This window comes from Zootoca vivipara, chromosome 7, assembly GCF_963506605.1.
Source record: "Zootoca vivipara chromosome 7, rZooViv1.1, whole genome shotgun sequence".
Classification (NCBI taxonomy): domain Eukaryota; kingdom Metazoa; phylum Chordata; class Lepidosauria; order Squamata; family Lacertidae; genus Zootoca; species Zootoca vivipara.
The window spans coordinates 93,601,503-93,614,820 of record NC_083282.1 but is presented as its reverse complement, the minus strand read 5'-3'; the positions used below and the strand labels follow the sequence as shown (position 1 = coordinate 93,614,820).

General features: G+C 43.2%; 1 protein-coding gene across 5 annotated transcripts in view; it reads left to right on the top strand.

Moving 5' to 3' along the window:
- The window catches only part of NOL4L (nucleolar protein 4 like), a 131,232-nt gene that overhangs the window by 55,228 nt on the left and 62,686 nt on the right, over positions 1-13,318 (top strand). For 4 of the 5 annotated variants that reach the window (XM_060277396.1, XM_035121752.2, XM_035121750.2 and 1 more), the window contains one exon: positions 3,149-3,258. In XM_060277396.1, the coding sequence (XP_060133379.1) occupies positions 3,149-3,258 (110 nt within the window). Of the gene's footprint in view, positions 1-3,148; positions 3,259-7,011; positions 7,066-13,318 lie in introns of those variants that run through there. The other variant, XM_060277400.1, reaches the window with a different exon arrangement.

The following is a 13,318-nucleotide window of genomic DNA, read 5'->3' as shown; positions in this document are numbered from 1 at the left end:
CAGGTACTTTGCAGAACTCCCAGTGGGTGACCTTCCTCCCGAGGCTAGCTAAACCAGAATGAAAAATATGAAAATAGTGAAAGCTGCAGAATAAAGACGTGCAGAAACTCGGTTTGCATAATTTGTACACAAGTTGCAATATCCTGTTTGGGTGTCCCAGGCACAGAACTTAAAACTTTTTTAGCACAGAGTATACAAAGACCTACTCATACTATAAAAATGTGTAGCATGAGGGTCGATCTGAGCTACTTTTGTGGAGACTGCTATCGGAAATATTGGTGATCCCTGCTCCCTAGCCAGGCACAATTAAAATTATAATCTAGAGGCAAGTTTGAACATTTGATTCTCCCTCCCATAAAACCCCTAATAATCAGAAGGCCAGTTGAAAACACACCTAAATGCATTACTGTATTTATTTTAATTTCCATTTTGAAGAGTGAGAAAGCTCAGGTTCAACATTAGAATGGGTTCGCAGAGTCATCTTGGGCATGTTACAACTTCTCAACCTCAGTTTCCTACCTGTGAAATGGGAGTAGTTATTTTTGTTTGTTCGTTATATTTTAAACTCTTCCTTGGTACCATAGGATCACAGGATGGTTTTCGGCAGCCAAATAAAATGTGTCATAAGTACATGTAAACCAATAAGTAAAAGGATTAAACCAAATGCAGGAAATCAGCCACTGCTCCTTAACTATGCATGTGCTTCCTGAAGTGCCTGCCTAAAGTTTTGTGTCTTGAGCTGTTGGCAAATGTAATTGATAAAGGGGACAGCAAATGTAATTGATAAAGAGTTCCATATTGGGGTCTTCATGGAGAAGGCCCCTCCGCGGATCGCCATGTAATGAAGCATAGTAATTGCTGGAACAAAGGGCCTTCTGCGCAGGTCATAAGGCTCAGGCTGTCAAATATGGAGGAGATACTACTCCAAGTATTTGGGACCTAGGGTGTTTATGAATGCCCGAGTCAATTTCTTTAATTGGGTCCAGTAGCAATTAAATAGCCAGCATACTGATGATACAATGCCACAGATCCCTAGGTGAAATGCTTCCAGCAGCATCTTTAGGAGGGATTCCTGTGCCTTAAAACTCAAGGGGCCTTGCAAAAGTTGCCTACTACCACAGACCTGACACTAGGAGTGGAAGGAATCCTCGTAATACCATGCCTCTGACTCCTAGCCTACAGAACTGATTCAGAAGGATCCTGTGGACATTGATCTCTAAAGCCACCAGAAGAGCCATAAAAACTACATGGCATGGGGTGCTGCAAAACGAAAGCAAATAAAGCTTGTAAAGGCTTTTGGAAACTGAAAGTGCTATAGAAAGTGTTTATGGCTAATAATATTGAAGTCTTAGATATCAAGATTTTCTGAGGCCCTTGTCAGTAGCCAATTTTCCTTATGAAGCATTGGGAAAGCAGAATGAGGATTTGTGGGACCAGTACCTAACAGCAAAAGCGGCCTTGACAGCAAGCTCTCCTAGTTAGTTTTTCTCTGCATCTTTTTTCATTCCCAGGTTGGCCCAGGTATTAACTCCTATTTGAAGGGCTGACTCAGATGTTAAGATTTTGAAGGCTGCAAATTTTGAAGAAGAATATTTGCGCTGAATGCTCACCTGCCAACAGCAGTCTGGCATTTGCCAGGTTCATGAAAACAATTTGCAGTTGATTTTTGAAATGTGTCCCTTGTTAATCTGCTAAATAACAATGGCCTTCTGCCTTGTGATATATTTTTTCCAGTGTGCTCCTTGGCCCTGAGCAAGCATTGCGTCCTTGCTCTGCTTCCTCCCTGCTTTGCACTGAGAATTTGGCTGAAGAGGTTACGGCCAGATGGGGGCTACATTGATTGTATCCTGCACAGTATGAATGAAGGTCCTTGTCAATAGCGCCTGTTCCACAATATCCAGAAGGGCAACCATGTTAGCCTGTTGCAGCAAAAACAACGAAGAGCCTAGGTGCCAGAAGACTCTTTTGTTGTTCCTTCACAATAGGTTCCCTTAAAAATAATCTACACAAGCCAAACTTTTTTTTCTTTTTTATTTAATCCTTCATATGCAAGCCTTTTGCCACTTTGCCAGGAGGGGCAGGGAAAACAAATGACCCTTTTGTTCCAAAACTTCATTCTCTCTGTGCAGGGAGAGGGTGGTGATGGAAGCAGCCTCGTCACCTATGAAGGAGAGATGGATTAGATTATACTTGATCAACTTTCACAAAGGACATGGGCCAACTCTAGTTACATGAATCTATTAAAGAAAAACCTCAGGGAATTGCTGGTAGACAAAACTTAACCCTCTCCGTTGGGAATAGGTAACCTTTGGTCCTCCAGGTGTTGCTGAACTACAACTCCCATCAGACCCAGCAGGCATGGCCTGAAGAGCATCAGGCATAAAGTACAAGGGAGGAAGATCAGACTCCTGTTGTCTATAATGAGCCTGGCCAATCCAGAAGCTTAATAATAATAATAATAATAATAATAATAATAATAATAATAATAATATATTTATTTATTTATACCCCGCCCATCTGGCTGGGTTTCCCCAGCCACTCTGGGCGGCTTCCAACAGAAAAATAAAACACAATAATCTATTAAACATTAAAAGCCTCCCTGAACAGGGCTGCCTTCAGATGTCTTCTAAAAGTCTGGTAGTTGTTTTCCTCTTTGACATCTGTTGGGAGGGCGTTCCACAGGGCAGGCGCCACCACCGAGAAGGCCCTCTGCCTAGTTCCCTGCAACTTGGCTTCTCGCAACGAGGGAACCGCCAGAAGGCCCTCGGTGCTGGACCTCAGTGTCCGGGCAGAATGATGGAGGTGGAGATGCTCCTTCAGGTATACTGGACTGAGGCCATTTAGGGCTTTCATGCTCCCTACCAGTCAGAGATGCTGGTATTGCACAGCTGAGCCCACTTCTGCTCCTAAAGTCCACTCTTGATTCCTGAGCATATACTCTCTACAGTTACTCAATAGGCTTGGAAGCATTCAGCTCCCCTTGTGCACTTTTCATTGCAACAAATAGACCTAACCACCCCACTCCCATTCTTTTTATATAGGAGCAGGAAATGCATGCATGGGTGTACTCACTGGGTCTTATTGGACAGATGTTGTTTGGCCTTCTAACTTCCAAATGACTCCCCTCCTCCTTTCTATTTATTTACAGAAAACGAACCTCCTTCCTCTCTGGTCTCTGGCATCATTGACTACAACATGCCTCTCACCTCCACCTACTTGAAGCAGATGAAGCTGCGTGTCATGAATTCCCAGGAGCAGGTGAGCTTCTTTCTTCATAATTTATCAAATCAGTCTTATTCTAGCAGGCATACAGCGCAAAGCGTATAGTGGTTTTAAAATGCTGCCTTTGTTCGGACCAAACTCTATTTCACAAAGCAGTGCATCATCTTTTTGAATTACAGTACTGTACACAGAACTCTCTTTCAGGCTGGCTATATTGAATAAATAAAACCAGGGAGGAGGCTGGTGAGGGGTCTCTGGGTGAAGGCATTCTGTTTTAAGCCTAGCCTTAAATTGCTAAATGGAGGACTCTCTTGCCGGCTAAATAGGTTGGAACTGTGCTTTGTGCAAAGGATATTGGGCTCCACCAAGAAGAGAAGCAAACGGAGGTTGCTGTTTTTTCCTTTGGCAACATGAAAGTGAGCAGGAATCTGAATCTCTCTCTAGTGGAATTCATGCATGTAAGGCTGAGCACAGAAATAAAGAAAGATGTACGGGCTCAGCAGTAACAACGCTGGAAAAATAATTTTAGAAAATGTATTAAGTTAGCAAACTGAAGCTGAATTAGTTGGCAGTTGGAGGGCTGAATGTTGTTCTTCTGCGGACCAATCCTGCAACCCACTTGCCTGGAAGAAAGCCCCATTGAGCACAATAGCTTCTGAGTTGTCATTTATAGGATCATACTGTTAGTCCCATCTCTCTGTGGAGTAGAAAGTCTGGATAACATACGTGTCTTGACTATTTTGTCTATTTTCTCAGCTCTGCTGTAGCTGCTAAGTCTGTGTTCAAACCTAGTCTAAAGCTAAGTATGAAAGTGCTAAAGAGGAAAGTGCTAAAGTGAGGGGTGCAGCTTTGGGTGAGGAATAGAACAAATTTTAGCTATGCTACCTGAGAAGAAGAAGGGGAAGGAAAGGTTTTAAACTGAAGTGTAATTTAGTCAAGTTTGAAGCAGGCCAGGGCCAAAACTGCAAGTGATGAGCGGTTCTCTGATTTGGAGCAGAGGACCAATGGAGGGGAAGAGCTCCAAACCCTTTCTTTTTCTCTGATTTGTCATCTCAAAACTCTACCCAGCTGCTCTTCTCCCCATAGAGAGAAAATAGTTGTGTTCATTGCAAAGGAACTGCAAAATCTTGCAGTGCCTAAAAGACTAACAAATTTATTATTTGGGTGAGTTGGATTGTATGTATGTATATATGTGTGTTTGAAGGGGATGAGAAAGGGGTTGTTTTTGTTAACTAGAATTTGTTCTATCTGAATAAATGCTGTAGAGTGGGAGAGGACTTCCATGTCCCAGTTTTTTAATTTGATGGATCTGACCACAATGGATCAAGGGCAATGACTGAAAGCAAACAGGACATTGGGCAAGGACGTTAAGTGTAGGTTTTTGACGGAATCTGGTTCTTCACTTTCCATGAGGCTTCATATTTGCTTATAGGAAGAGAGAGGACATTCACCTTATTTTTGAAACACAGAACAAGCCAAGCCAGGCAAAGAAAGGATCATTTTGTTTAGGATGAAGAGAGCAGGAAGTGTCAGGGGGGGTAATCTGTTAAAATGGACTAATCCCTCACAATCGCTTTGACCTGAGATTCAACCAAATGTTTGTAGTGTTGTTGTTTCTCGTAATCTGCCATTGGTAACCTGTCCAAGTGGTGTTTGTGAAACTTGTAGCTTCTGCCTGAGGGGCTGCTGTGCCTGAGACATTTTCTAAAGATTCCCATTCTGCAGCTGTGCCCTGATGCATCAGATCCTCTTTGCGGTGTCTTTTTCCTTCCCCCAGGAGTGAAGTGGGGCAAACTTTCCCCTTTCCCCATGACTGCTGCACTCAAGACACAGTGGGACAAAAAATGGGGAGGGTGCCATGACCTTCCTACTCTGATTGTGGGCTTCCCAGAGATAGCAGACTGCCACTGTTGAAAACAACATACAGTATTAATATTGCATCTGTGGTGTTGAAGGTATTGTCCTGCCAAGCCAGTCTCTTCCGATAGGCACCTTGGTTTCTTTGCCTGAGACATTTAATCTTAATTTCCCTTTACCACAGAAAATACAACACATAAAAATACCCCACTATACATCTTCAGTCACTGATGGGCTGCGGTGGAAAGTTTGTCACATGTGTGGTGATGTTTCAGTGGGTGGTCTCTGTTGCAACACCTCTGTTTCTGTGTGCTCCATACCTGAGCACCACCTAGCTGTTTTCTTTGTAGTAGCCCCCAATACCCATTTTCATATATCACTGCATGCGGAATGCATGCCTAGTTTGGAACATTTCTCTGAAGATCCCCATACACTCAGTTGGGGGTGATTATGCTGGTGCATACACTGGACTTTGCTCTTTTAATTTTTAGTACAGATGTCTTGTGCCAAGACCTCATTATCACAATTCAGTATTTTATTGCTGCTGTGTGTTTTTTTTGGGTGGTGGTGAGGAATGCATGGTTGAAGTTTTAACTCTTATGGTGGCCTGTGGAGTATTCCTAAATGTTTGGGATATTTTCACCACCCCCCATCCTGCCAAATCAAAGAGTAGTTTGCTACAGCTGAATATTACTCTTACGCAGGACATCCGTACTAAGAGCACAGCAAAACAAAATCAGATTGAAATTGATACCTACCTGCCCTGCAAAAGGCACATGTTTTTATTATGCTTTTGCATACTACCTTGGGGGAAAATTCATGTGCACAGGTATCAAAATAGCTTTGTGCATGCCCAAAGCAGCTCACAATGAAGAGACAGGGACGCATTTCAAGCAAACACTAAAAAACCTATTTCATCATAACATAGCAAAACAAAGATGCAATAATGTACAAAACCCATATTTCAATACTATATACAGTACAAGATGATTAAACAACATAAAGGTAAAGGTACCCCTGACCATTAGGTCCAGTCGCGGACAACTCTGGGGTTGCGCTCTCATCTTGCTCTATAGGCCGAGAGAGTCGGCGTTTGTCCGAAGACAGCTTCCAGATCATGTGGACAGCATGACTAAGCCGCTTCTGGCGAACCAGAGCAGCGCATGGAAATGCTGTTTACCTTCCTGCTGGAGCGGTACCTATTTATCTACTTGCACTGCATGCTTTTGAACTGCTAGGTTGGCAGGAGCTGGGACCGAGCAACGGGAGCTCACCCCCGTTGCAGGGATTCGAGCCGCCGACCTTCTGATTGGCAAGCCCAAGGCTCAGTGGTTTAGACCACAGCGCCACCCGCATCCATATCCAAGTCTTTATAAAGGGAATGCGTGGACAGTTATGGGCACAGCAAAATCAGATCTGAACAACCTGTTTGTGATGTAAAGCCCCCAGCCTGGAATTACCCCTAGCTTCGTTTTGGTATGGGGTCCGGCAACCAAAGTTAAAGGGAGTACTGGAACATTTTTGAAACCTTCCTAGGCAGCAGTCCAAGAGGAGGTCATTCTGTCGGCATAGAACACGGCGGTAGCTGCCGTTGGAACTCAGATACCACATGTCCCTGTTAGGCTTCGTGCTGGTTGCTATGGATTTGCAAGACCCATTAGAGCTATTTTAAGAGACAGAGTTGCCATGGCAGGACCCAGCCCTTCCTCTCTTGCATATCCCAAGCTCTCCCCTGGCTTCCGTTGGAATTTGAGGTGTGTTAGGAATGGAGCAGGCGGTCACACCTGGTGCAGGTGCCAAATTGAGAGAATGTCTTCAAGAGGCATTTTTCTTCAAACCAAAGGCATGAGGTCAGGGTGGTGGGAGTAGGAAGTCTGGATATTATAGAAAGCGACTGAAGTGAGTGGGAGTTGAACATTGTGTTGTGCTGGGGAGGATTCGTGCCCTGTGCTCATCTCTCCTCTTCCCATTCCTGAAAGGCTAAAGGTAATTGAGTGGTCTGCAGGTCTTGAATCTGCTATTCATGCTAAACATTTCCCGGTCCCTTCTGTGTGTTGGGGCTGCAGAAAACACAGATGAAAACAGTCGTCATTGCTGGGACACAAAACATGAACTCCCATTCCCCCTGCATAATATCGTGATCTTTCTACAATAAGGGGTTTGTTTGTTTTTAAGAATTGTTTATAAGACACATTAAAAATTAAACTATTAATTTAAATAAAAAAATTCCTTCAGTAGCACCTTAAAGTCTATTTCACTGTATCTGAAGAAGTGTGCATGCACACGAAAGCTCATACCAAAATAAAAACTTAGTTGGTCTTTAAGGTGCTACTGAAGGAATTTTTTTATTTTACTTCGACCCAGACCAACAGGGCTACCTACCTGTAACCTATTAATTTAAATAACAAGAGTAAACAACAATAAGGCCATTTAGTGACAGCTAAATTCCAGAACAATGAATCAGCATCCACTTTTCCACCCAGAGGCTTGAGGAAAATAAGCACGTTATGTCTTAGTTGACTGTTTGGTAGTGCAGTCATATACATGTCTACTCAGAAGTAAGCCCCAAGTAAATGAGTATAGGATTGCAGCCTAAATCTGCATGAATGTGCAAATGAGACCTCAAGTTGTCGGAATGGACAACATTGGGAGTGGCAATCCTTGCGGTCATAACTCCAAACCATCCAGGGCTTTGTATGTCAGAACCAAAACCTTAAATTGTGCTCAGTAGCAAGTAGGCAGCCAATGCAAGTGTTTGAGAATAGATGTTATGTAATTTCAGGTCCATCAGGTCCTCCTTCTTCTTCTTGACTCCTGTGTTATGCACTAGCTGCAATCTCTGAACCATCTTCAGGAGTGTAGATGGTACTCTAGTACTCAGCAGTATCTTTTTAGAAGAGGGACTCCCTCTTTTCGCACATAGGAGAACGTAACTCTTCTGCAATGGAAACTGTCATCCAGATCATTGTATTAAAATGGTTATTGATAAGTTAACATTTGCTGCCCAGTTAATTGGGGACACTTTTTAGTCTATCAGAATATTTTAATCAGTATAGCTAACTAGTTGACTAGGCATTTCAGTTTTTATCAGTCTTTTCTAGGAGTCTGGGTGGGCTTCCTTAGGTAGCAAATTCCACAAGGGGGCATTGGGAAGGCCTTGCTTCTCTTTGCCACTTTTTAAACCTCAGTTAGTAGTCCAAGGTATATGAAGCAGAGCCTTTTTCTTTAAGCAGGGCCACTTTTGAAGACAAAAATGTAGGAGGAAGTTTGCATGTGAGAACGCATTCCCTAAAATATGGGATATATTTTCCCCTCCTAACTGGTCTTATGCAAGGCTTACATTTCTAAAGTTCATTACTTAGGACAGCTGGTTGACAATGTGAAGCCTAACATATTCCGCTATGTATCTATTAACTTTTTTCCAGAGGCACAAGGACATCAAGTGACTAGCACAGACTCATTTTGTGAGTCAATCACTCTCTTGGGAACCCAAGATCTCTTGTAATGACCACCAGGGCCTCCTTTAATCATGTTTGCAAAAGGAAGCTACCATATAATTGTTTGTATTTTTGTTTTTTTCTCCACTGCCTTTTGCTCTTGATTAACTTTTGCAGAACCTTTGCACCACAGAAATTGGAAAAATCAGGCTGAACAAATGTTGTTACAAAACATTATATCTAGATCTACATCTGGATAAAGGTAAAGGGACCCCTGACCGTTAGGTCCAGTTGTGGACGACTCTGGGGTTGCGGCGCTCATCTCGCTTTACTGGCCAAGGGAGCTGGCGTACAGCTTCCGGGTCATGTGGACAGCATGACTAAGCCGCTTCTGGCGAACCAGAGCAGCGCATGGAAACGCTGTTTACCTTCCCGCTGGAGCGGTACCTATTTATCTACTTGCACTGCATGCTTTTGAACTGCTAGGTTGGCAGGAGCTGGGACCGAGCAACGGGAGCTCACCCCTGCTGCGGGGATTCGAGCCGCCGACCTTCTGATTGGCAAGCCCTAGGCTTTGTGGTTCAACCCACAGCGCCACCTGTGTCCCACATCTGGATATATACACATACTGTACACAATTAGTGGAACTGAGAGTAAGAGCTTTGTAGCAGTTCGCCTGAAAGTGCAAGATATGGTATCAGCACCTGTGATGGCGTGTTGTGACTCTTCGCATTGAGTATAAGTATTATGTGTAACTGCAAGACTCTTGTTCTAGGTTGCTCACTGGAGAGCTTCTGCTTGCTTACATTGACAATGGAAAAGTTGCATGGGGAGAGCCTGGCTGTGAGGGGGGGGGGGCCACCAAGTACATCCGGTCTACTTAGCAGATCAGCTCAATCATGGCCATAGTTATGTCCTCCCTTAGAACTGTAGTTCAGGTATGAGTTGTGCAACAACTTCTACAGGGAAGACTGACCTGGAATTTATGTACCACTTTTTATCAGTGTTCTACCAAAACAGTGTACAATCAAAATAGCTGCATAAAACAGCCCCCCCCCCAATACCATAAAAAACCAAAATCAATGTAAAAGCACCAGAAAAAAATTAGGACATACAACAGAGAATTATAAAAAATGGCATAAATAGGCTGATTGAAGAATTCATTTGATGATCTTTAAAATCTCCCCACCCACTTTCACACCTTTGTCGTTGAATGGTTTCCTGCTACAGATATATTCAAATTGTTATACTGTTTTTTATATATCTATGTAATACATATATTTCAGAAATTTGGCCTTCTACTTTTTTTTGTCTTGGCTTACTGTTAGTCGAAGGAAGTGCAGCCATTGTTCATTTTGTTTTCCTCATTTGGGCAAGACTTCCATTTTTAAAGGAAGCTTTCTTGGATTTTACAGCTTCCTTGCCTGTGCTATATAACCACACTGGCATCCTTGTTGGCTTGTTTGTAGCCTTTCTAATCTGTGTTATATATTTTATTTATTCAACAAGGTTCATTTAACCTCCAAGCTTCCTGAAAGGATATAACAGGTCTGACTTTTCTTTTCAAGTTACCTTTAACTAATCCTCTCATTTTTTTTTTAGAAATCTCCTCTTCCAAATTTAAATGTAACTGTGTTGGACTTTTTATGCCTCGCATCAGTTCATGCAACTGTGCAACAAAACAAAAAAAGCCCTCCAGGATCCCATTACCACAGGGCAATGATTCTCAAAAGAGTAAGACTTTTGGTCCCATAAACTGCACTGTTCAAACAAGGGGTATAATTGTGGGTATTGGCAACTGCTTGGCCTTCCTTACGTAGATGGGGGTAAGCATCCATGCAAGACGGCAGCAGGGTGCTTGTAAAAACCTGTGCTGAGATTTGTCAGGAAATGACAGGTCAGTGGATACATGGCAGGGAGATGTGTATCCAATTCCTCAGATAAACCCATCTCCCCCTTCCCCCTGCTTTGCTCATGCCACCTCCTCCCCTTGTCCTTCCTCAAGAGCTCACTTCTCATCAGCCGCTTTGCCTCCAATGCCTTTTCCTATCTCTGTGTCTTTCCCCAACATTGGTGCTCTTGCTCTCTGTTCATCAGGCTGCTTTACCTTTACTCACTTCTCCTTTAAGACCCAGGTTTTTTTTGGGAGGAATTGCCTCTTAGGTCACACCAAGCAGGGCTCTGTTGTTTTGCAGATGAATAATTTGGTGGATTGAACTTTGAATTCTTGCCTCGGTTGGCAGTAGTTTTTATGTCTCTGAGTGACAGTTCCTTTGCTGGGGGGTCAGCACAGGAACCACAAAGACAAGTGGCCACAGAGAGAAAGGTTGGTTAATTTTTTAAAAAAAGTGTCAATAGGACCGTTGATGGGATGACTTACCGCTTCTGCAGTGGCAGCTGAAATGTGTTCTCCCACTTTTGGGAGATGTGCCAGTACCCCTGCTCTGCCAGTATTTTATGAAGGATTACTTGATAAATCATGCTTTGTCTCCCTTGGCTGTTTGTCCTTCTTCCTCCGAATGTATGTGGTTGCTAGTTCTCATGGTCCTCCTCCCACCCATGGCTATTATTTTCCTGAACCACCTTAGCCTCATTTGACCCACTTATCCACTGCAACTAGACTCTCCCTAATCCCAGCGCCACCACCCATAGGCAGCTTCTCCAGTCTTTTCCCAACACATGTCCTCTAAGACCCATGCTCTCAACCCCCCCCCCCCGGGAACCCTTTCTCTTTCAGTCCAGCACAACTCACTATGATCCTTTTGGGTCCTAAATGTGGAAAGGAGGTCACACACCCCTTGAGACGTTTAGGGGCAGTGCGGCAATGTTGAACTTTCTTGGGATGAGAGAACGCCACATATGTATGAATCGCTGTAATGTATTTTATTTACAAGTGTATATGCAGAACACAGTATGGGTTTAGTGACCACTACAGCAGGTGGCAAAAGTGCTGCCTCTGCTTCATATTCCCAAAGCAACATTGTGGACAACTGCACCCTGGTTCCTTCTACTTCAGCTAAACTTATAGCTTGTAATTGTCTGTCTCCCCTTTTTCCATGCATGTATGGCCCTGCAGAGAACTCATTCCTCCAAGTCAGTTGCTCACTTTTAAGTTGTTGATAAGGTCTAAAACTTTGTCTCTTGTTTCTGCTGTTTTCCTTAGTTCCACAAGCTCCCTTTCTGAGAAAGTTAGCTCAAGCACAGGGATTTGTCTTATATCTACTGCTGTGAGAACAGATGCAAATAATTCATTCAACTGCAATCTCCTTTTCCTCCTTTAGCACACCTTTGCCATCCAAAGCTCCAACGGCCTCTCTAGCTAATGTTCTGTTTGAATATATTTAAAGATTTTTGGGGGGTAGTTGGTCTTCATGTTTTTAGCAATGTGCTCCTTGACTACTTTTATTTTCATCTCTTGAATTTATTTAATCAAAGCTTGTGTTCCTGCTTGTTCTCATTTGAACAAGACTTCCATTTTCTGAAGTGAACGTTCATAATAATGGAAGAATGGAAGAAGAGCCTTTTGGATCAGGCCAATGGCCCATCTAGTCTAGCATCCTATTCTCACAGTGACCAACCAGATTTCAGTGGGAAGCCCAAAAGCAAGACCTAAGCACAACAGCACTCTTCTCATTTGTGATTCCCAACAACTGGTATTTAGAGGCATGATTCCCAACAACTGGTATTTAGAGGCATACTGTCACTGATAGCAGGGGCAAAACATAGCCATCGTGTCTACAGGTAGAGTTTGTATTTAGAGTTAACTGTGTCCCCCCTGATTCTCTCCATTCCAATAGCTTTCCATTATGCCTAATCCTATTCTATATATTCTTTGCTTTAAAATCATGCACCATCTTGGCTTGGAGGCTTCTAGCATTAGCATAATATAAGCTAATACATGGTGCCTCTCTCCATAGACAGAAAAGGGTCCTTTTCTGGACCAGCCCTTTTTAAGTACAGAATTTGGGGACTGAATCTGGTACCTTCTGCATGGAAACCAGTGGCTCTCTTTACTAACAAAACGAAGACAATATTTACAATTAGATGGTAACTCAAAGGTCATTTAGTCCAGCCCCATGCTAGTGGAGGAAATATACTGCTACAGTATCTCTGATAGGTGGACATGCAGCCTCTGTTTAAAAACTAACAATGTTCTTTCTAAAACTAACAAAGTTCTTTCTAAAAATTCTATTGTCTAAACCAGGGATCAGCAAACTTTTTCAGCAGAGGGCTGGTCCACTGTCCCTCAGACCTTGTGGGGGGCCAGACTATATTTTTTGGGGGGGAAATATGAACGAATTCCTATGCCCCACAAATATCCCAGAGATGCATTTTAAATAAAAGGACACATTCTACTCATGTAAAAGCACGCTGATTCCCGGACTGTCCGTGGGCCAGATTTAGAAGGCGATTGGGCCGGATCCGGCCCCCAGGGCCTAGTTTGCCTACCAATGGTCTAAACCCTTGTAATTTGAATTTGTTAGCATGGGCCCTCCCCACTCCAGCAACAGAGCACTGATTTGCTCCCAGTCTTAGGCACACATGGAAATGTCTTCATCACAGAGTTACTTTCTTGCTCTTCTCACTGAAGTTAGAATTTTCTAGCCTTAATGGCCAACTCTTCTTCAGTATTTAGCAGCTTTCTGAGATGAATTGAACTTTGATGTGGATAGGTTGAGGATGAGAGAGAAGTCCGTGCCATGGAACTGCATGTTAAGAGTTCGCCTCCATTAACATTTGCTTCCAGTACAATCTGAAACAGGTTTGCATCTCTCCTCATGTCTGTGGCATTTGGATACATT